This window comes from Lissotriton helveticus, chromosome 7 (assembly GCF_964261635.1).
Source record: "Lissotriton helveticus chromosome 7, aLisHel1.1, whole genome shotgun sequence".
Taxonomy (NCBI): domain Eukaryota; kingdom Metazoa; phylum Chordata; class Amphibia; order Caudata; family Salamandridae; genus Lissotriton; species Lissotriton helveticus.
Window position 1 is genome coordinate 143,431,328 of NC_136068.1, and position 22,040 is coordinate 143,453,367.

Here is a 22,040-nt window from a genome sequence, read left to right on the forward strand (position 1 = left end):
TAGTGAGTTATCCTGGGTGAAAGAAACAAGAGCCTCATTAAGAGAAGCATATGGAGTGCTGGGATTAGAACTAGGCACGCAGTTAGGACACGCCATAATAGGCAAAAAAGAACTACGGTCTTTGGGAGACGACGTGTCCCGTACATGTGATCGAGAGTACCTCCTGCAGAAAACTTCGGTGTCCCATATGACCCAAACATGGGCTTCAGAAGATCAACTGTATCCTTATTTAGACAGGTTACCGAATCACTGTCTAAGACGAGAGGTACTAAAAGTGAGAATGGGAATAAATCCATGTTACGTAAATAATAGGATTAAAAACCTCATGACAAATAATGATGGTAACTGCACTTGTATGTTAGGTACCCCCTGTGACATTATACATATTTTATTAGACTGTAGGATGGTTCTTGATATACGAAAGGCGATTTTATGCCCGATATTTAAAAAATATAGTATTATGAATAGGAAGCAAGCTGCCAACCTCTTAGTGGAAATGACAAATTTGGATATAGCCTGTGCCTTGGGGAAATACATGAGTAGAGTTAGGGTGTTTCTCCAGTGTACAGAGTTATAGGTGCAAGTAACCCCCTAATATAAAATTAGATTGTATTTTAATAGTAATATATGTATTGTGTTTGGAAGGTTTTGGTTATATATGTCTAATTTATTGTGATTTTAATAATTCAGGAGGTTATTGATTATCAACAAAAGGAGCTGTGTTATCCTCCAGGAAATGACCATGTGTTGCATTTTTATAATTGTTTTATACTATGTGTTTTTATAAAGTTTATAAAATGTAAAGTGTACACTTTTATGGTTGTAACAAACCAAATAAAGTTTTAATGACAAAAAAAAGGTAAGTAACGTATCCTTCCCATCTCTGGGAGGTGTAAAGGCTGTGAAGATCCAACTTATCCCATACAGAGATCTGAAAAAGGGGAAGTTTAGGGGCTGTTTGGATTTCATTTGATATTTTCTAAGGGAGGCTACAACAAATGCAATTTTATTTTTACAACAGCATTCTGAGACACATAAAAAACGAACAATAAATCATAGGATTGCTACCTGTGTGAAGTTATAACAGACAAAACATTGTAAAACAAATGTTGAATGCTAAGAAATGTATTGACCTTTTCTCTACACAATGCCCCTCTTCTAGTCTCTATACTGTGCCTTCCTTCTAACCCTACTGTCCCCCCACTGACACTGTGTTCCTTCGGTTAACCTGTCCAATTCCTTTTGAGTCTACATTCTTTCTTCTGATCCCGAGTCCTGCCCTGTCACACTGTTCTCCTCCCTCTGACCTCACATTCTTCCCACTTAACCTTCCTGCCTCTCTTTGACTCTTCCTCCCTCCTTTTGACCCTTCCTTCCTCTCTCTGACCTTTTCCTTCTTCGAATGCTTTCTTTTTTCCCCTGACCCTTCCTTCCTCCCTCTGGCACTGCGTTCTTCCCTCTGCCACTGCCCTCCCTCCGTTTCTTTGTTCCTCCCTCTAGTACTGTAGTCATTGCTCTAGACCCTCACTCCCACCTCTGGCCCCATCTACCTTGTTTGGGCCAACTTTCCTACCTCTAGCACCATGTTTTTGTTGATGGCCCATATCTCTTTGGCCCTGTGTCCCTTTCTCTGTCCTCGCATACATCCCTCTAGCGCGTATTCTTCCAAGTATCCCTGTGTTCTCTCCTGGCCCCACTTAAATTCCTCTGTACCTTACCTTCCTTGGCCTTAGGTCTCTCTCCCTCTAGCCCTGCTTTCCTCATTCACGTTCTTCCTCACTGATCCAAAGCCATTCACTTTGACTTTCTTTTCCAAAACCCTACCTTCTAGTCCTATCCTGATTCTCTTGTCTCCAATCAGACCACACATTCCACTCCCTGACCACGTATTTCTGACTGTTGCAGGTTGAAGAATGGGGTCCCTTCGACCTGGTCATCGGAGGGAGTCCCTGCAACGAACTCTCCAGAGCCAATCCCACCAGGAAAGGTCTTTATGGTGAGTACTCCTCCTTTTGAATACACATTGTTTGATTGAGAGTATGGAGGCTAAATGAAGCGCATGAGAGTCCTAAATCTAAGTGTTCTTGGCACCCTGGGATCTGCAGGTACTCGAGTCCGTCAGACACAAGGCATAGCCTCCTTTAACCAGAGTAATGGAGCAAAAGTCTCATTCCCAAAAGGCGGTCCAAGCTTATGTGTGGAATCAGGCTTACATAAGCTGAGCTCCAAATAAGCTTTCGCACTACTAGAACCTTTTGTTCTCTCTCCTTAAGTCATAGATGCACAGAGCTAGTTTTCCTTGAACACAAACTCCAGGAGATAACATGGGTTTAAATATGAATACCAAAACTGATAGACTATCCCTGTCTTCGTTCTCTTTATATGCGTAGCTCCATGCAGTTTTTAAAACTGTTCAGTATGTAGGGTCTGGAGACCAAGGAGCCTGACTGTCCAAACATAAATAAATATTTTTCAGACTAGTGACTTCAGAAAGTTTGTGAGCGAAAGAAATGCAGGAGTTCCATTGGGTTCTCAAGTGCTAATGTTGTCCCCTCTCATTAGTTGCTAGCGGACTTTGATGGACTGCTTTTAGCTGTGAGCACTAGAGAAGAGGACTCATAGCAGGTGCCTCTTGGTAAGGTTTAGTCACTGGGAAATTCCCGGAGTAGACAGCTATGTGACAAGTCACACTGTACTCCTGCCACTTCTGTGTCATGCAGGTGATCACCGGTCAGAGGGACACAAAAGAACAACCCATTGCTGAATGTAACAAGTTTACGGCTGTTGGTCTTTCAAGTCCACCTCATTCTACGACGTTGCATTGGTAAGCACTAAGTCAAACTGCCTTTCCTGAAAAGAGAAGTAAAATATAGCCATTTGTTGAGCACGTCTGCAGGTTCAGACCTGTAGTCCGCATGACTCATTGGCAACAAAGAATGTAGAAAGAATCTGAACAGTTGTCCCCCTATACTCCATCTCTGGCACTTTATTTATCCTCTCCCTGCATCCCAAAGTTATGAGGACACAGTGGCTCAGCAAGTTGAGATGAGAGGGTGTTGGCGAGTGCAATGACAGGCACTACTTAACGTCAGTCAAGTCAGACTATGTACCTGAGCCTGGCCCTGAACAACTTCACTCTTCAAGCAGCTACTTTGAGCAAGGAAAGACAGGCAGTTTTAGGTACAAGGCAATACCTTAAGAGACAGGAGACTTGAAGGCAAATTTTTGAAAACGCAGTACCTCGCCATCACTTTCTCCAGCCCCCGGAGTGTGTCACAGCAGAAGACAAAGGTCTTGTGTTGCATTGATTATAGCTCATCCTGCAGCTAAGAACTCTTTAACAATCAAGTGGGAGGTGTAAGCTACATGAACCACGGCCCTAACAAAGCATCTTCCATCCCCTTTATCAAAGCTCTGCAGCACTAATGAGGGATACAGCAGTGCATCACCATGTTAACACTATATGTAGACAAGGCGTCTACCTCGTCATTTTGCCTCAGTCTTGACATTTTCCTTCTACCTCAACTCATCATCTAAATCCTCATCATGAGCTGGCCATATTCTCACCTCAAGCCTTTCTCACTTCATGCACCCAGCACCCACCGTCAAGCGCACCCCACCTCGCCTTCGCGTTCTCACCCCTCATCACATGACATCAATCTCACCTTTGCTGAACGTCCTTCTAGTCTTGGCTCAACCTGACTGCTGACTCACTAAACGTTACCTCAGCCTCATCTAATGTCATTCTTACCTGAGTCTAAACTTAATTTTATTTCAATTTCTTAAGAAACCAATTGAGTATTAAAAAGCATGAAAATTCAATATCAGTTCGTTCATAGGGGATTATGCATTATTATAGAAAAATATAACTCAACGTCTTAACAGCAGTGAAATAATAATGTTATTTTGCAGCGAGCCACTTAATTATCTACTAGGTTTTCCATATATAATGGCAAGCTGTATCAAGCTGAATTGTACTCAGTTTTAAGACACTATTCATATATTTGTAATGTAATGTTCAACAAAAAAGATACTTTTCCCATGAACATCTGTGCCCCACTTTAACTTCAAACTCGAATCCTGTATCTCCCTTCACATGTGATATAGGTTGGTCTACAAGAAAAGGCAGCTTACATCCGATTTGCAGGCATATCACTGTAAGGGCAAACACCAACTTACTCTCGAAGCTTCTGTTTGCCTAGCGGTGATTGCTGCTCTTTAGGTCTCGCCTACGCAGCGCTCATGCGCTGCATAGGAGAGACCTAATGCCATTGGCACCGCTTTTTCAGCAAAGAAGTGCACGCGTTGCATTGCTTGCAATGCAAACGTGTGCACGTCTGGAGATTTCCTTGTGGGAGCGCACGGCCCCATCTGGTGGCACCATATGGTCGCAAGGACATCGCGCATTTCCCCTCCCCCTCCCGTGCTGCTGAGGTGCGCGCTTGTTCTCCACTGCGGTCGGGCTGTCAGTTCCCCCAGGGTACAAGCAGGCATCCACTTCTGTCTTTTTGCTGCGATCAGCTGCCCTGACAGAAGTGGATGCCTGCTTGTGCCCAGGGGGAACTGCAGTACTGCTCATCGGCACCGAGTCTCGTGTTAGGTCTCGCCTTGGCGAGACCTATAGTCGCCGCTTTCTCTGCCAAAGGGAGACAGGAGTTGGCACGCGCGCACAGGAGATGTGCACTCCGTACACCTGCACATCTCAAGTCCGCGCTTGCCAACTCCTGTCTCCCTTCAGCAGAGAAACCGGCTGGCGTTACACAGCGCGCGCCGTTGCGCTTTCACTTTCCCTCCCCCGCACTGCTGCACTTTCACCAGCTTGTTTGTTCACAATTACAGTGACATGGTAATGCGAGCCGAGTGTACGCATATATAAAATGGTGGAGTTCGAAAAGTACATCATATACGTCATAGCTTTTGAGTGGTACACCTTCAAATCTTACCTTGGTCCTGCCCGGTTTCCTTGACACCAAAGTCGTGTGGGACCTCTTCCAGGTTCGGCCGCCACTGGCACACCTCTGCCCTGCGGATTGTTGAGGGCGCGACACGGAGTGACAGATATGCCGACATTACGCCTCCCACTCCTTTTTATCAGGCTCGAGCTAACGTAAATCCTTCATCGTATCAGGGCAATCGAACCGAGTTAGCAACTGTGTTAAAACCAATCTCATTCCAGGAACTTTGCAGCATACTGTCCGGGGTGACGCCGATAGGCCATCCCAGCAGGCGGCGTTCCCACGTTGGAGCAGGTAGCGGAGACGCCACGACTTGGCACGCACAGATGGTATTCTTTCAATTACACATGAACCTGGCTTGATACCCCTCGCACGCAGCACCAAGGCCTCGCTCTGTGAAGCCGCGCTGGAATGGGCCCCGGAATGATGTGTCAAATCACACATGGGGCTCGGGTTACAGGGTGAATGCTGGAAATATGTTGTTGTTCAGAGCTGCTAATCCTGGGTGCATGCTTGATAATGACACACCGCCAAGTGCTCCTCCGCACAGGACAATGGCGGCAGAAATAGTCTGTGAAAGTAATGTGTGCCGGCAGTAGGAACATAGAGAGGAATGATTTAATAGCAGCATTTATGCACAGTGTATTTTCACATATATAGCATACATGCACCTGTGGCACTGCAGTGGTTAAATTGTGGCTGCGCTGGTGTTTCTGCTCACGCAGTCCCTAGCCTGCAACATTATTGTCATATCTATCATATGTATTAAGCCTTCCATCTGCCATCGTTTTGGGCTGATGGGTGTTTTCAATAGTTGAAGAACTGGAGCAGCAATATTTTACTACCTTGGTCACACTGTTATTGGAACAATTTTCAAAGTGAGGGTGCTGATTGCCACCTGATTGGTTTTCTAATGGCAGCACCGGTATTTTGGTGTCCCAGCCGATACAGAAATAATGAAAAATCACCTAAAGGTGCAATTTTAGCCCATATTTGTACATTCTTCAAATAGGAACCCCTCAATATCAAAGGCTTCTTCTCCGCATCAGCTGCCACTTAATCTCAAATGGCACACCCTTGAGTTGAATTGCCTTTAACAGCACCCCCCAAGCAGCAGCATCTTACTAGGCAATATCCTCAGCGGTTGCTTCACTGACTAAGAGCATGTAACATTGCTCTACACAGCCAGTTACAAACAGCTCCTGCGGGACGCACGTGATGCACCGTCGATCTACCTATATTAAACCTGCAATGAAAATAATGCAAGCTATATCTGTAACTGGATACTAGTGTTTATCGGTTTTAGATGGCACTGGTCAACATTCACCCATATTATTTTTTCTACTACCCAAGCAAATGCCAAACTCTCAAACCTAATTTTCCACTACTGGGCTGAGTATAAACTACATGCAATAAAAATAACTAGATGTTCCACAGGCAATGCTTCGTATTCATTGTTTATTTCTTGTTTACTGCATTGATCATTCATGTTGTGTTTAAATACAATTGTCAACAAACACCTCAACTCCTGTCACCCGCTCCCTTCCTTCCCCGGAGTTCTCTTGGCTCCACTGTGCCAAAACATCCTCTGCTTCGTTCCCTCAACATCCCTGCGCTTCCTGGTCGCTGTGCAGGTCCCTTGCTTCGTGCCCTTGATAGCTGCAACCCTTGCCTTGCAGCTCAAGCACCACCTCAATTATTACCCTCGGGAGCAGAAGCAGATATGGATGGGCATGACCTCCCAAAATGAAAGAGGAAGCTGTGTCTCTTTGAACAGTGTGTCCATACCAGGCCACCATCACCCAGCCCACGGGGCAGCGCGCCCGATGGGAAATATAGTACAGCGAGGCTACGTGACCGTCTATACTCCCTTGAGTGCAGGAGGAGCAAGGAATGCGGTTTCACAGGAAGTGTAGTTCCGAATGAAGGCATAAAGCAACGGACATCCTGGAAGTGTCAGATTACGTTTTGATGAATCACGCAAGTGGTAATTGTGATGCTTTCTTTCGCACGGACCAAGATATTGCGGGCTTCAGAGTGCACTGAAGAGCAGATAATAACAAAGTAACAATGAGATATTTTACAGGGTGTAAAAAGTAAAACACCACCAGATTACAGTTAGCATCACGATGTCTCATTGTGTAGACATTTTTCAGTTAAGTCTGGAGGAGGATGGATACACTTGACCCCACGTTTCAGTCTGCTGGCTTTATTTGCAAATGGAATACCTCAAGTGCTAGGGATACATTGCCATAAATGCCCACAGTGCCCACCATTTACAACAAGCATTTGCAATGCAATAGGTCTCGCATTTGCGAGAGTTTAAGCTATTGACATTGTAAATGACAATGCCTTTTATTTTGTTTTAAAAACCAACACAAATAAAAGGTATTGTAATGCCAATAGCACAAACTCTCGCAAATGCGAGACTTATTGCATTGCAAATGCTTGTTTTATGGGGCTGTCTCATTGTGCCCCCACTTCCCTTCACACCATGCCTAAGGGCATTTCACCACCTACATCTGCAGCATGGTGAAATTAGGCACTGCAGTGCATGCGGCAAAATGCCAGTCGGGAAGAATGGCTTTGCATAAAGTCGACATACCCTTCCACCTGTTGCCCATATGCAAGTTTTCACAAATGTGTTTTTTAGGTCAAAAGACCTCTTGAGGACCACACTAAAACTTAAAGTGTGCTTAGAGTTAGCCCATGGCTAACCATTGGCTAGTTTTCTTGTCACTCTCATATCTGGGCTTCTTACTCAATAGCTTTCCTTCCTCTCATGTTTGTCTCTCTCTTAGAGCATAGCTTCTTTACCGTCCTTCTAAGTGGATGATTGGATCCTCCAGTTGCTCACATTCAGAAAACTACTTTTCTCTTTTTCTTTCCGTTAGTCTATCTAATCTAGTGGTTATGCACAGAGGGCCAAAGTATCTTGCTTTTTACAGATTTCAAGCTGCTTTTCATCGTTTTGCTGTTACTTTTCTGTCAGATTGAGTGCACTCAATCATTTCTGTTTATCTTAACTTTTGTCATTTAATTTAGTAGTGCCCACCTAGTTGAAACTATCTCCTTCTTTTCTGTTTTCAAAAGAACCCTTCTGTCATAGGCATGATTGTCAGTGTATATGTCAACTGTACATTTTAGGTCTGGCCCAGAGACATCCTTTAATTATCTCGACAGCTGCATGTTTTCTTCAAAAATATATGAAATAATAATATGTTCGAGGCATGCGGGCTGCTGAATTCATATCTGTTCATAGATCGCCGCCTAGTGTTGGGTCCGGATGATTGCACATTGTTGTCCTGGAAGAGTGTTCGAAGTATCACGAGATAGGTGGCTCCTCCCTTGGACTACAGTGCGCATGGGCATCCTCTCCATCCCCAGATTGTTTTTCTCCGCCATTGGGTTCGGATGTACTTTCCTACTCTCCAAGTTCGGAATCAAAAAAACTTCTCAAAAGGCCAAAAGGCCTTCGGATAACGTCGGTATTGTTAAGCGCTCGGTGCCGATACACTTTTTATAACTCGGTTGCACTCCAGTCGTCGAATCGGGCCGTGAGGCCTTCTCGACACCACGTGGACCGACCGTCGATGGAACGAAGTCCATTCAAGTTCTGCCCTCAGTGCAACTCAAAGTTTCCGCACACAGACAAACATCCAGTGTGCAACAAATGCCTATCTCCAGATCACAACGAAGATAGTTGCCTGGCCTGTGCCCAATTCCGATCAAAAAAGACTATTCGGAATAGACGGGCGGCGAGGCAAGAAATGCAACGATCGGCGCTGGAGCCCGATAACATCTTCGGGGACGAAGACGATCTAGCAAGCGCCGACGACTCAGACCGAGACGACGGACAATACTTGGAGCCCGGCTCCGAATATTTCCCCGAAGAGGGAGAACTAATCGTCGATCTCGAAGAATATGATCAAGACATCGTAGCAGTTGAAGACGACTCCGATGACGGCGAGGGGCGAACCGTGAGTACGCCGCCCCATATAGGCACTACACCTCTATCATAGACTCAGGTCAAGGAATCGCCAGCAGGCCTTAGCCGAGACCAACAACCTCTTTCTACAGCTCCGCCATACCGCCCGGCTAAGAACTTATCGAAAGAGCCCTCTGAGACACGTCACACAACATCGGTTCCATCAAAACCGAAACTTGTCGACAATACAGTCTTCGGACCAAATTACGTCGACCCGAAGGTATCGAAGCCTAAAGGCGTCGACCCGAAGGCCACAGTACCCTCGAAATCAAAACCCATCGAGTCGACATCGAAGACAAAAGCAGTCGAGTCGAGCTCCAAACAAAAGGCCGTCGAGTCGAGTTCCAAACAAAAGGCCGTCGAGTCGACCTCAAAGGCAAAACACGTCGAATCGACGCAAAAACAAAAGCACGTCAAATCGACCCCCAAAAAAGCACGTCGAATCGAGCAAATCAGCCTCGGGTATCGACAAGGGGAACAAACCAGTCGACGACAAAACAAGGCCCACGCCCAAAACTACCGTCCAACCGAAACCGAAGGTGGACGAAAGGAAAACGGTTGAGCCGAAATCCACTGAACCGAAAGACGGCGTCAAACCGAAACAGCAGGCTCCAAAACAACATAAAGGGTCTCTCGAACCGACGACACCGCTCGGTTCGAAAACAGTTGTGAAGCCAGCAAAGGTCGTTCAACCAACAAAACCCGTTGAAAAACAACCGAAGGCGATACAACCACCTAAAACGGTCGCGGTACCAAAAACCATCGACCCAAAGAAACAAAAACCAAAGGTTGTAACCCCAAAACCAAGAACTGTTGAAGAGGAGCTTCTTCACCCAGATCCCTCTGCAGAGAACCAGTCAAAAATCTACATTGATCCAATAACTGGTAAAGTGACTGTGTATACTAAAAAGAAAAGGTCTCTACCAACAGAAGACATTGCCAAAATCCCCTTAAAGAAAAAGAGGGACTGTGCTACCTCTCCTATCCTCTTTGAACCTATCACTCCTGCTATGCCTACTACTCCTTATACCCCAACCTCACCAACACGCTCTGACTACAATCCTGATGAAGATCAGGACGGAGATGTAGGTTTTGGGTATCCACAAAACCCAAATACAAACCCAGACACACAGCCATGGGGTACAGGAGGGGAACCAGACAATGAAGTGACTCTAACCATCACAGACCCTGCAGTATACCCTACTAAGCCATCACCCACAGAGGATACAGTTGCATTTAATTCTCTGTTAGATAGAGCAGCAACCTACCACAATGTAGATGTGCACTCTGATGCTATTGAGGAAGATTTCCTCTTTGATACACTCACAACATCTGAAAGACATGTTAAAACACTCCCAATGCTAAAAGGAGTGTTAAAACACACAGGTGACATTTTTAAGGACACTGCTAGGGCTCGGGTCATAAACCCAAGAATTGAGAAAAAACACAGAGCTGCACCTATAGATCCTACATACATCAAAGGACAGCTACCCCTAGATTCCTTAGTGGTATCAAACGCACGTAAGCGTGCAAACTCACAGACTACTGGTGAGGCTGCACCTCCAGACAAGGAATCTAAGATATTTGAGGCATCAGGCAAAAGAGTGGCGGCTCAGGCAGCAAACTCCTGGAGAATAGCCAATACACAGGCCTTGCTGGCCAGATATGATAGGGCGCACTATGACAGTTTGGAAGAAATCCTCCAACACTTACCTGATCCCTACAAACAGCAGGCAGATGAACTTATACATGAGGGAAAGCTCATCACCAATGCATCCATTAAGTGTGCACTAGACGCGGCAGACACAGCTGCCAGATCCATCAGTACCAGCTTGCTAATAAGGCGACACGCATGGCTTCGCATATCAGGCTTTAAGAATGAGGTCCAATCTACAATTCTTAATCAGCCAATTAACCCAGACTTTTTATTTGGGACAGCAGTTGATTCAATTCTGGACAAAATGAAAAAGGATGCAGAAACTGCAAAATCTATGGGAGCACTCCAGTCCCAACAACACCGGGGCTCCTTTCGTGGCTCCAATTATAGAGGAGGAGCGCGAGGAACATCACAGCAATCCTCCAACTACAAAACTAACACACAATCCACGTATAACAAAAATACAGGCCTGGGCGGTTATAGAGGAAACAATACCAAAGGCAGAGGTCGTGGAGGCATTGCAAATAGATCCTCCACTAACACAAAGCAGTGACTTCCTGACACTCCCCCCAGACCACATAACACCAGTCGGGGGAAGAATACAACAATTTCAACAAGTCTGGTTAAATATCACCACAGACAAGTGGGTCAGGCAAATTATCCAACATGGCTATTGCCTAGAGCTCACCTCAACTCCACCCAACATACCACCCGTGCACCGTCCTATGTCACAGGAACATATACCCTTACTTCAGCAAGAGGTCATCAGCATGCTACAAAAGGGGGCCATAGAACCAGTCCCACTGCAACATCAGGGAACAGGAGTATACTCCCTATACTTCCTAATTCCAAAGAAGGACGGGTCTCTCAGACCAATATTAGACCTCAGGCCCCTCAACCTCTACATTCTGTCAGAGCATTTTCACATGCTCACTCTCCAGCAAGTCTTACCATTGCTTCAACAGGGAGACTTCCTAGCAACTTTAGACCTCAAAGATGCATACTTTCATATACCAATACACCCTGCTCACAGAAAGTATTTGAGGTTCACCATTCAAGGGCAACACTACCAATTCAAAGTCCTGCCCTTTGGGGTGACAACAGCTCCAAGAGTGTTCACCAAATGTCTAGCTACAGTGGCGGCACATCTCAGAAGGCAACACATACACGTGTACCCTTATCTGGACGACTGGCTAATACACGCGCCAACAGCCCAGCAATGTGCCGACAACATGTCAAAGACCATACACCTACTGCACAGTTTAGGATTTTCACTAAACTACCCAAAGTCACACCTACAACCCTCCCACGTCCTACAGTACCTGGGAGCGACAATAGATACACTGTCAGCCAAAGCATATCCCAACACAGCACGGGTCCAGGGAATGCAGACGCTAATACAAAAGTTCAGACCCCAACACTCACTACCAGCTTGAGTGTTTATGCAGCTAATAGGCATGATGGCCTCGTGCATATTCATAGTCCCTCACGCAAGACTACATATGCGTCCGCTACAAGAATGCCTAGCAAGGCAGTGGAACCAGGCTCACGGGCAACTAAAAGACCTAGTGCTGGTGACCAGTCGTGCATACAACTCTCTGCATTGGTGGAATCCACAAAACCTTTTCAAAGGTCGACTGTTCCAAGAGCCTGTCCCACCAATAGTGTTAACAGCGGACGCATCCCTACTAGGATGGGGAGCCCATGTCCTACACTACACAGTGCAGGGACTCTGGACTGTACAGCAAAAGAAAATGCATATCAATCTCCTAGAATTGATGGCCATCTTTCTAGCCCTAAAAGCTTTTACGAAACACTTACGCAACAAAGCTGTGTTGATCCGGACGGACAACATGGCAGCTATGTATTACATTCTGAAACAGGGAGGAACACACTCACCACAGCTGTCGCACCTAGCTCAAGCAATGTGGAAATGGGCCATTCAGAGGAACATCTTTCTCATGGCAGAACACCTCCCAGGCAAGGACAACCAAGTAGCGGACCTCTTAAGCAGGCACAGCCAACAGATGCACGAATGGGAAATTCACCCCAAAGTGCTCCAACCATTTTTCCGGAAGTGGGGACACCCGGAAATAGATCTGTTTGCCACAAGCGAAAACGTAAAATGCCAGTACTTTGCCGCCAGGTTCCCACATCCGCAGTCGCAAGGCAATGCGATATGGATGAACTGGTCAGGCAAATTTGCGTACGCTTTTCCCCCCAGCTCCACTAATACCGCTGGTGGCACGCAAAATGCGCCAACCTTCGCTGACGCTAATCCTAGTTGCTCCCACTTGGGCTAGACAACCATGGTACACAACGTTCCTAGAACTGTCAGTGGTGCCTCATCAAAGACTACAACTAACACCCAGTCTTTTAACGCAGAACCATGGCGAAATCTAACACCCAGATCCCCAACAGCTGAACCTAGCGATCTGGCTCCTGAAATCCTAGAATTTGGATACCTCAACTTGCCCCCAGACTGCATGAATATTATCAAAGAGGCAAGGAAACCCACTACCAGAGCATGCTATGCAGCAAAGTGGAAACGTTTCGTCATTTACTGTAATACCAATGACATTAACCCGCCTGATGCTTCCACTCAAAACATCATTTGCTACCTATTGCACCTCCAACGGTGCAATTTAGCTTTCTCGTCCATCAGAATACATCTAGCTGCGTTAGCAGCATATTTGCAAAACAGGCAACACCTTTCACTAGTCAGGGTGCCAGCAATTAAAGCGTTTATGGAAGGACTTAAACGCGTAATTCCTCCAAGACACCCACCATCACCAGTCTGGAATCTAAACGTTGTTTTAACCAGACTAATGGGACCACCCTTTGAACCACTGCACTCATGCGAACTACAATTTCTTACTTGGAAAGTGGCTTTCCTTATTGCCATTACTTCGCTTCGAAGAGTTAGTGAGCTGCAAGTCCTAACTATTCAAGAGCCATTCATTCAGGTACATGCAAATAGAGTAGTTCTCAGAACAAACCCTAAGTTCATGCCAAAGGTGGTATCCCATTTCCATTTAAACCAAACTATTGAGCTGCCAGTGTTCTTTCAGAACCCACAAACAGTAGCTGAAAGGGCCTTGCATACCCTTGATGTCAAAAGAGCTCTGCTATATTACATAGACAGAACAAAAACATTTCGCAAGACAAAACAATTGTTTGTTGCCTTCTCACCACAACACAAGGGTAACCCTATCTCAAAATCAGGCATAGCCAGATGGATAGTTAAGTGCATACAAATATGTTATATAAAGGCAAAACGCACCTTAACAGTCCCCCCTAGAGCGCATTCCACACGTAAGCTAGGGGCATCCATGGCTTTCCTAGGAAATATTCCTTTACACGAAATTTGCAGAGCAGCCACATGGTCAACCACACATACATTTACAAAACACTATTGTGTAGATGTACATTCAAAACAGCAAGCTGCTGTAGGACAGGCTGTTCTCAAAACTCTTTTCCAAACTGCTGCAGCTAACACAGGTAGCCACCGCTAAGGGAGATACTGCTATACATTCTATGCACAGATATGAATTCAGCAGCCCACGTGCCTCGAACGGAATATGCTACTTACCAGTATGCATCTGTTCTTGGCATGTAGGGCTGCTGATATTCATATCGCCCACCCGCCTCCCCGTGCCTGTCGCAGCTGCAGCATTCACTCTTTGCATGGACATCTCTTACTGTACTATACTCCATCTCTGCCACAATGGCGAAAAATAATCTGGGGATGGAGAGGATGCCCATGCGCACTGTAGTCCAAGGGAGGAGCCACCTATCTCGTGATACTTCGAACACTCTTCCAGGACAACAATGTGCAATCATCCGGACCCAACACTAGGCGGCGATCTATGCACAGATATGAATATCAGCAGCCCTACATGCCAAGAACAGATGCATACTGGTAAGTAGCATATTCCTACATGCACATAGAAGGGCTTTGTGACAGAGCTGTCCAGTTATTGGTCATATAGAGGAGCTTTGGGTCAGCACCTTCACTAATTGGTCAGTTGTGGTGTTATTCACATATTGAATTTACACAGGAGTGTCATAGGGTGGTTCAGTTGTCAGTCATTGTGAGTAACATTTTGCCTTTTTTATTTTAACGTCCACAGAGGAAGTGTGAACTTTTACTGACACAAAGAGTCCGTTCCGTTAGGTGCTGTGCATCATCTGCAGGTCATCGAGCTGCTTGGCAGGCAATAACAGGCAGCATTTGCAAGTCCATTTATTGGTGATGTGAACTTAGTAGCACAGTCTTGTGACAGCCATTTCCGCTGTCTGCTGATGATCTGCAAAATAAACTGTCTGCATCAATACTGATTCCCAAGCCTTTCCAATGCAGCCAAGATTGAGCTTAAGTGTTCCGTGATAGAAATAAACAGCTCATAGCACCTTGCCAGGGTAGCTGTGGGTGCACATAAGCGCTGTGCTCCTCCCTGCCAGCAAAGCTGCTATTCCTAGCAGCTTCACAAACCTTACATCCTCATTGGAGAATCTGACATTTCTGATCTTGGATTCTGTTCACATCAAAGCAATTAAATATCAAGTATCCGCATCTGTTCAGCATGCTTAGCAACATAATATAGTGGATTATTTAATTTTACGTTGAATCAATGTAATGATGATGTACGATGATACTTTCAAGATAGACACTGAATTTGAAGTCTACAAATGTTACTTTCTCCTTGGGTCCTTCTTCCATTTTCAGTTTTTTCAGGGAAGTAGTGGGTCTTGCAGTCTTTCCACCCACCACTAACACAAAGTTACCTGGAAACCCTTTCATAGAATAGGTTTCCAGCTCAGGTATGAATGCTTTGCACTGTGGTGCTCCATGTTAAACATCCCCAGGATTTGGGATGTGGCTCCAGATCAGTTCATTCTTGCTTTAAGGGGATGGGGTAGCTCATTGGGACTGTTTAGGCAGTGAAGGGAATCCAAAGATCCTATTATGGTGCCCATGCCCACTTGCCAAGGCCACGACACCTTCTCTGTGTGATCACACAGTGAAAATGATCATAAGGTTGGTAGCTCTGCTTTAGTTTTAGGTTAAGTCTTGTAGTATGGCATGTTCAGTAAGGCTGCTGCCTTTACCCACCACTACCTGGTTGGTACTGAGTTATGGATGGCAACCGAGAGCAGCCACCCTGAAGAATGAAAAAATTTCCTAGCTATCGTAAAGGGAAGTTTCAATTCTTTTAAGGACACTGAGGCGAGGTTTAGGCTGTTCTTTCTCCACTTTATTCATTCAAGCAGCCATCATTAACCAGGAACATAAACAAAACTAAATTTCCCATGCTGCCCAGGGAAAAATGGAGAGAGAAAAAGTCCAACAAAAGCATTCTCCAATCCTGAGCCAGGATCATCAATGACCTTGCCTTGAGGACGCTCTACCGTCCACTTTCTTCGTGCGACCGCAGCTTGCAAGTCTTCGAGTCACTCTTGTTTACTGGCGTCCGAACGTAGGTTCCGGAATATGGAACAACCTGAACATCCTCAACAACAGTGACTTTACAACCAGCACAGACTCCGAAAACCACCATGTTGTAGCAACAATCCAAAAGAAATCGTAAAGGATTTACTCTCCATGCGTACAAAGCTGTTCTGGGAGGGCTCCTCAACCAGGTGGGCTAATCCTCGCCTCCTCGTCCTTAATAGAACTGAAACTTTCCTTTATGATAGCTAGGAAATGTTTCATTCATTGTCAGGACCGGAAGCTTCGGATTTGGCTAGTTTAAAGCTTATTCACCACCAGAGAGGCCAGTGATGACACTGGCTTGAAATAGAATCTCTTAAAGGTGGAGTCTGAGGACACTTGAAGGAGTGTCAGAACTGGATGGCAACAGAGCGCCCATTAGAGGGGTAATGGAAGATAACCCTCTACATATTTGAGAAACCAATGGGAAAGACAGTACGCTTTTTGTTCAAGAGGAGCGCTAGATCAGCACAAGACCTCAAAGTAAGAGCCGGGATCCTCGAGGTCAAACATATGGGAGGGAAGACACATTTTACACGCTCCATACAAGACTTTTAAAATATCAATCCTGGCAGTGAGAGAAACTTGTTGAGACTCACACCTATGTCATTATATAGCGGTAGAGACCATATAGAAGACACCAAACTCCAGAAGACCCTGATCCCCCAAACTTCTTACCCGTCACAGACATTTATACGTAAATCTTAAGGTCCTGATGAAGATGGAGACCACTGATTTTGTCGATTGTCCATGAAACATACGTCGGCCAGAGAGTGTGACACCCCACACTCACATTTCGCCACCCTCCCACCTCGCTCTTTATCCATCTGTGCATGCAGCGTTGGTCTGGGGAGTAGTATGCTAGTGTTAGTATGCTAGTGATATTGTTGTGGAATATTTGAATGTGGTATGAGTGCAGGGGATTATTGTTGTTGCTTTTCTGTGTGTATTTAATCTGTATAGCAACAGTTTGCATAGTTTGAACATAAAATTGAAATGGTATTGCAATTGGTGCACAAAATGAAATGTCGATGAAATTAACTTTCAGATTTGATCAATGTGCTTTTGAAAAATGTAAAAATAACAAAAAGATAAAACTTAATAAAAAATGAAAGAATAAATATCAAAGTTGGTGTGTGGAGAATAATATTTGAGTATGCCCCAAGTTTAGAGCTGTAGTAAGCCCTTGGTTAAAGCAATAGAGGTCAGGTGGGAGATTGTTCCTGTAACTATATTCTCTTGGTTTTTTTCCCCCTCCTCCCAGACCTAACAAATAATGGGTCACCTTTCCTATATACAGGAGTCTGAGGACCACTCTGTGGTATTAAGGATATCCTCCAACCGTGCCTCCAAAGAAAAAGATTTCGATGCCATTGCACCTCGAACAGAATGAGCCCTGAAATGAGAGGTGTCTATCCCTGCTTCTTGCATAACCCAGTCAACCCATCATACAATCATAGGGGAGGAAGCCGCTCGTGTTGTTTAGTAAGAGCTATAAACAATTGTCTGACGCCCTGAGGACATATATCTATTGTCGCCACTTCATAGTCCTTTAGTGCCTTGACCACACATAATTTTGGGACATCCGGGAAAGCGGGATAAGACACTGACTTTGAATTACATTTGGTTATTCTGAAGATATGAAAGGTAACTCCCTCCGCAGTGAATACTCGACTCGTTAGGTCCAAAGCCCGCACATCTGAAAACCTGCGACAGGATATTAAACAAAGAAGGATCGCCAGTTTCGCCGACATCTGTTTCATGGAGAGATATTCATTCGATGGCCATGATCGGATCAGATTTAAGACCCCAAAGGGTAGAATACCGAGGCTCCGCGGGGTGTAGAGAGCCCGATACCTTTCAATAATTTGCACACTAGTGGGTGTTCCCGGGTTGGGTGACCGTCCACAGGCATATGGCCCGCTGATATAGCTGATCGGAAAGTGTTGATTGACCTGTAGGCCAGGCCCTCTTTTGCCAGGGAGGCTAAGAAGTTAAGGACATAGACACCCTCTGCCCCCATCAGATCAGCCTGTTGTCGAAGACACCAACTCCCCCATCTAGACCAAGTGGAGCGGTATCTCTTGTTAGTGCTCTCTGCCCAAGATTTTGCGAGTAACGAGGCATCGTCCTCCGAAAGGCCCGGCACCTTCTAATGTTGCCTGTAACCCGCCAGGCCATCAGTTGAAGGCTGCCTGAGAGGAGTAGGTGATGGGCGTTCCCCTGTGGATCTCTGAGGAGATATCAAAACTGGGGTAGACAGATTGGAAAATCCCAAGAAAGTTCCATCAGAACCACTTGGGGAGACATGTACCACGAAAGCAAATTTCGTGCCCTTGACCATATGTAACCAGTGGAGCATCAGACTCCGCTAGATATCTTTTTATATATAAGATTACCACAGAGTATAAAAACACTAACCCTGAAGTTCCCTGAGGAACCGGAGGTACTAACACCGCTACAGCTCATATTGGGTATGACCAAACCCATGAGAATAGTGTCCCTGATATACAAAGCAGTACATACACAGAAACAGAGACCTGCTGCGCACTCAAGGGCGAAATGGGGGGAAGAACTGGGGAGACCTCTGACAGATGAACAATGGGAAACCTGCTCCCTGCAAACAGAAAGACTATCAGCGAGTAGTAGACTCAGAATTATTCATTACAAGTTTTTACACAGATTATACTACACACCAGCCAAGATGTACAGGTTTAAGCTGAGAGAGGAGGACAACTGTGTTAGGTGTCGAACAGCAGGAGCTGATTTCCTACATTTAGTGTGGGAATGCCCGAGTGTTAAAGACTATTGGAGTCAAGTGTTTGGAGCACTGCAAAAAATGATAGCTACACCGTTGAATCCAGACCACCTTTTGGCGCTATTAGGATATGTTAAGCCTGTAAGAGCAGAACATAGGAGATTCATTGCCTTGGCACTTCTCTTAGCCAAGAGACGGGTGGCCTGCAGATGGGGAAGGGGACGGGCGCCTAAATTTAATGCATGGATGGATGACCTAGTAACATGTCAGGACAAACTTGCCACATATGCAGATCTATTGCCAGTGTCATCTAGACCTAATGATATATGGGCCCCGCTAACGTGCTACCTGCTTAAAAACGCGGGAGATTAACCTTAAAAGTGAGCACCAGCCGCACAAGAGATTGAGATGGGCATGGAAATGGGTAGACGGAGGAAGTACAGTATGGTGTATGTATAGAAGTAGATAGCGGGAAAACGCAGGTGTTAACCTCAGAACAGTACAATGGCAAAATGTTGGACTTGTGCGGAACTCTACTTCAAGGACGAAGGAAGATAGGATATTTCAGATATGTATAATATGTAAGGAGGGATGGAACTCTCAACCTGCAACTATAGTGATGTTAACGATGATGTTGTTTGATGCATGTAACATGCTGAGAGGTGAATTTAAATATATGTGCCGAAAGAGACGGACCCATGACTAATTGTATTATGCAGACATAGTGAAATGTACTTGTTTGTTACTTGAAAACAATAAACAGAATGTTAAAAAAAGTTCCATCAGAACTGGAAACCTAGCTTGCGACCTCCAAATTGGAGAGATGATCACCAGATCCGCTTGTTGTCTTCTCACCTGGGTGGACACCCTCATTATAATCGCGAAAGGGAGAAAGGCGTAACCCTGTCCCACACTCCAGTTGTGCAGGAACGCATCCGCCGCCAAGGCTTCTGGGTCCAGGCGCCAGCTGTAGTACCTCTGCAACTGGGTATCCAGCCGGTAGGCAAAAAGATCTATCGAGAAGGGGCCCCATAGGGATTGAAGTTCCCTGAATACCCCCAGATGTAGCTTCCATAGGCTGGTATCCTTCCAGTGGCTGGAGCACCAATCCGCAACCTAATTGGAAGTTCCCAGAAGGTGTTCTCCAAAAGTGAAATGTGGCTGGATAGGCAGTATATCTAGAGATCCCGTGCAAGGTCCGGTAAGGCTCTGGACCTCGTCTCCTCTAAGTGGTTGATATAACGTATCGCTGCCACATTGTCCATTTTGAGAAGGACACAACACTGGGCCCTGTTCTTTGTCCAGCATTTCACTACTACCATCAGCTCCAAACAATTTATGTGAAGGCCTTGTTCCATGGAGCACCATTTTCCTCCGATAGAAATAGCCCCGCACCCGGCACCCCAGCCTGAACCACTTGCATCGGACTCCATCACTAGGTCCGGTTGTGATCCGAAAATCGCCCAACCGTTCCATGCTTCCATGTGGTCGATCCACCATACCATAGCAGCTCTGTTTTAGCCTCCTCCGGTAGGGGACCGAGCTGGGAGTAAGTAAGGCCCTTGCGAAGATGAGAGCTTTTGAGATGCTGAAGGGCCCTGTAATGCAGGGGACCCAGGAATATGGCCTGAATGGAAGACAATAGCAGGCCCACTACTCTTGCGAGTTGGCGAAGAGATATCATGGATTTGGCTAGAGTTCGTCTCAGTTTGTGCCTGGTTTTTGCCAGCTTGCGAGACGGAAGGCTTAGAGTTGCCTCGACTGAGTCCACCAAGAAACCCAAGTATTGCATCTTCTGAGAGGGATTGAGATCTGACTTGGAATTGTTGATCACAAAACCTAGGGACTCCAACAAGTTTACTGTCTGCTGTAATTGGGTCATCAAGTGTTGGTGACACTGACTCATTATAAGGATATTGTCCAGATAAACAATCATCACGACTCCCTCCGATCTGAGGTGCTCCACCACCGTTTTCATCACTTTAGTGAAACACCACGGAGCGGAGGATAGACCAAAAGGAAGGGATGTAAATTCGAATATCTGTGAGTTCCAATGACACTGAAGAAAACGCCTGTGAGGTGGGAATATCTGGATCGTTTGATACGCATCCTTAAGGTCCAGGCGGAACATCCAGTCCTGTCTTTGGAGAAGGTATCTGAGGAGGTGGATACCCTCCATCTTGAAGTGACAATAAACGAGCCACTCGTTGAATTCCTTGAGATTTATTACAGGCCAATCGCCCCCATCCCGCTTCTCTACTAAAAAGATGTTGCTGAGGAAACCCACCGGGTGGAGGGTCGAGGCTACGATAGCCTTTTTCTGCAAGTAGTCGGAGGCTTCCCTGTCTATCAACTCCCTCTGTTCCTCTCGAGAATGAGAGCAGTCTTGGGTGAGCTAACCGGGCGGGGTATTCGAAACACTCTATTTGGAAACCATGCACTGTCTGCAACACCCAAGAATCTGAGTTTAAAGAGGCCCAATTGTGGAAAAAACATTGCAATCTGCCTCCTATCACCACATCTTCCTATCTCTGAACTCTTACCTCGTTGGTTATTGTAGGTTCCTTTTCGTCTTCCTCTACCACCTCTGGGGCGTGGATGCGACCTGGTAGGGTAGAAGTTGCCAAACTTGTTGGGGTCCTGCCATTGTCCTCTATGGGATTCTGCGGACTTGAAGGAGGCTTGGTTGTAGGGACGGCCGGTCGATCGCCCCCTGACACGACCGGCTGTGCCAAAAACACGCAGGGTAACATACGTTTTATAGAGGCTTGGGCTTTGTCAAGGGAGTTGAATGTATTGACAAATTTTCCTAACTCACTGACGAAAGGGTCCCCAAAAAGATTGCCTTCCGCTACCGGCCCAGCCTCCGAGGTGGCTAGCTCCCATAGCGTAGGGTCAATTTTAATCAACAAAGAGGTGCAGGGTTCTGTGGAAATTGCTACAATGGCATTTCCCAGGAAAATAACTGCCCTCTGGGCCCAGCTGGAGAGAGTCTCTGGGGAGATAAGCGTACCCAAGGCTTTGGCGTCTTCCGTCATATCTAAGATTTTTTGCTAAGGGGCCTGCCGCGTCCAGGAGTTTATCCTGGCACGCCCTCCCGGAACGATCAATGACCTTCTTAGGGTCCCTAATAAATTTGGCCAGGAACGTGGCCATCTTAGACTCCACCTCAGGGGTGAGGCAACTTT

At 45.9% G+C, this 22,040-nt stretch overlaps 1 protein-coding gene across 12 annotated transcripts in view; it reads left to right on the forward strand.

The window, feature by feature from the left end:
• Positions 1–22,040, forward strand: part of DNMT3B (DNA methyltransferase 3 beta) — a 791,643-nt gene that overhangs the window by 634,980 nt on the left and 134,623 nt on the right. For all 12 annotated transcript variants that reach the window (XM_078651794.1, XM_078651798.1, XM_078651793.1 and 9 more), the window contains one exon: positions 1,906–1,996. In XM_078651794.1, the coding sequence (XP_078507920.1) occupies positions 1,906–1,996 (91 nt within the window). The remainder of the gene's footprint in view (positions 1–1,905; positions 1,997–22,040) is intronic.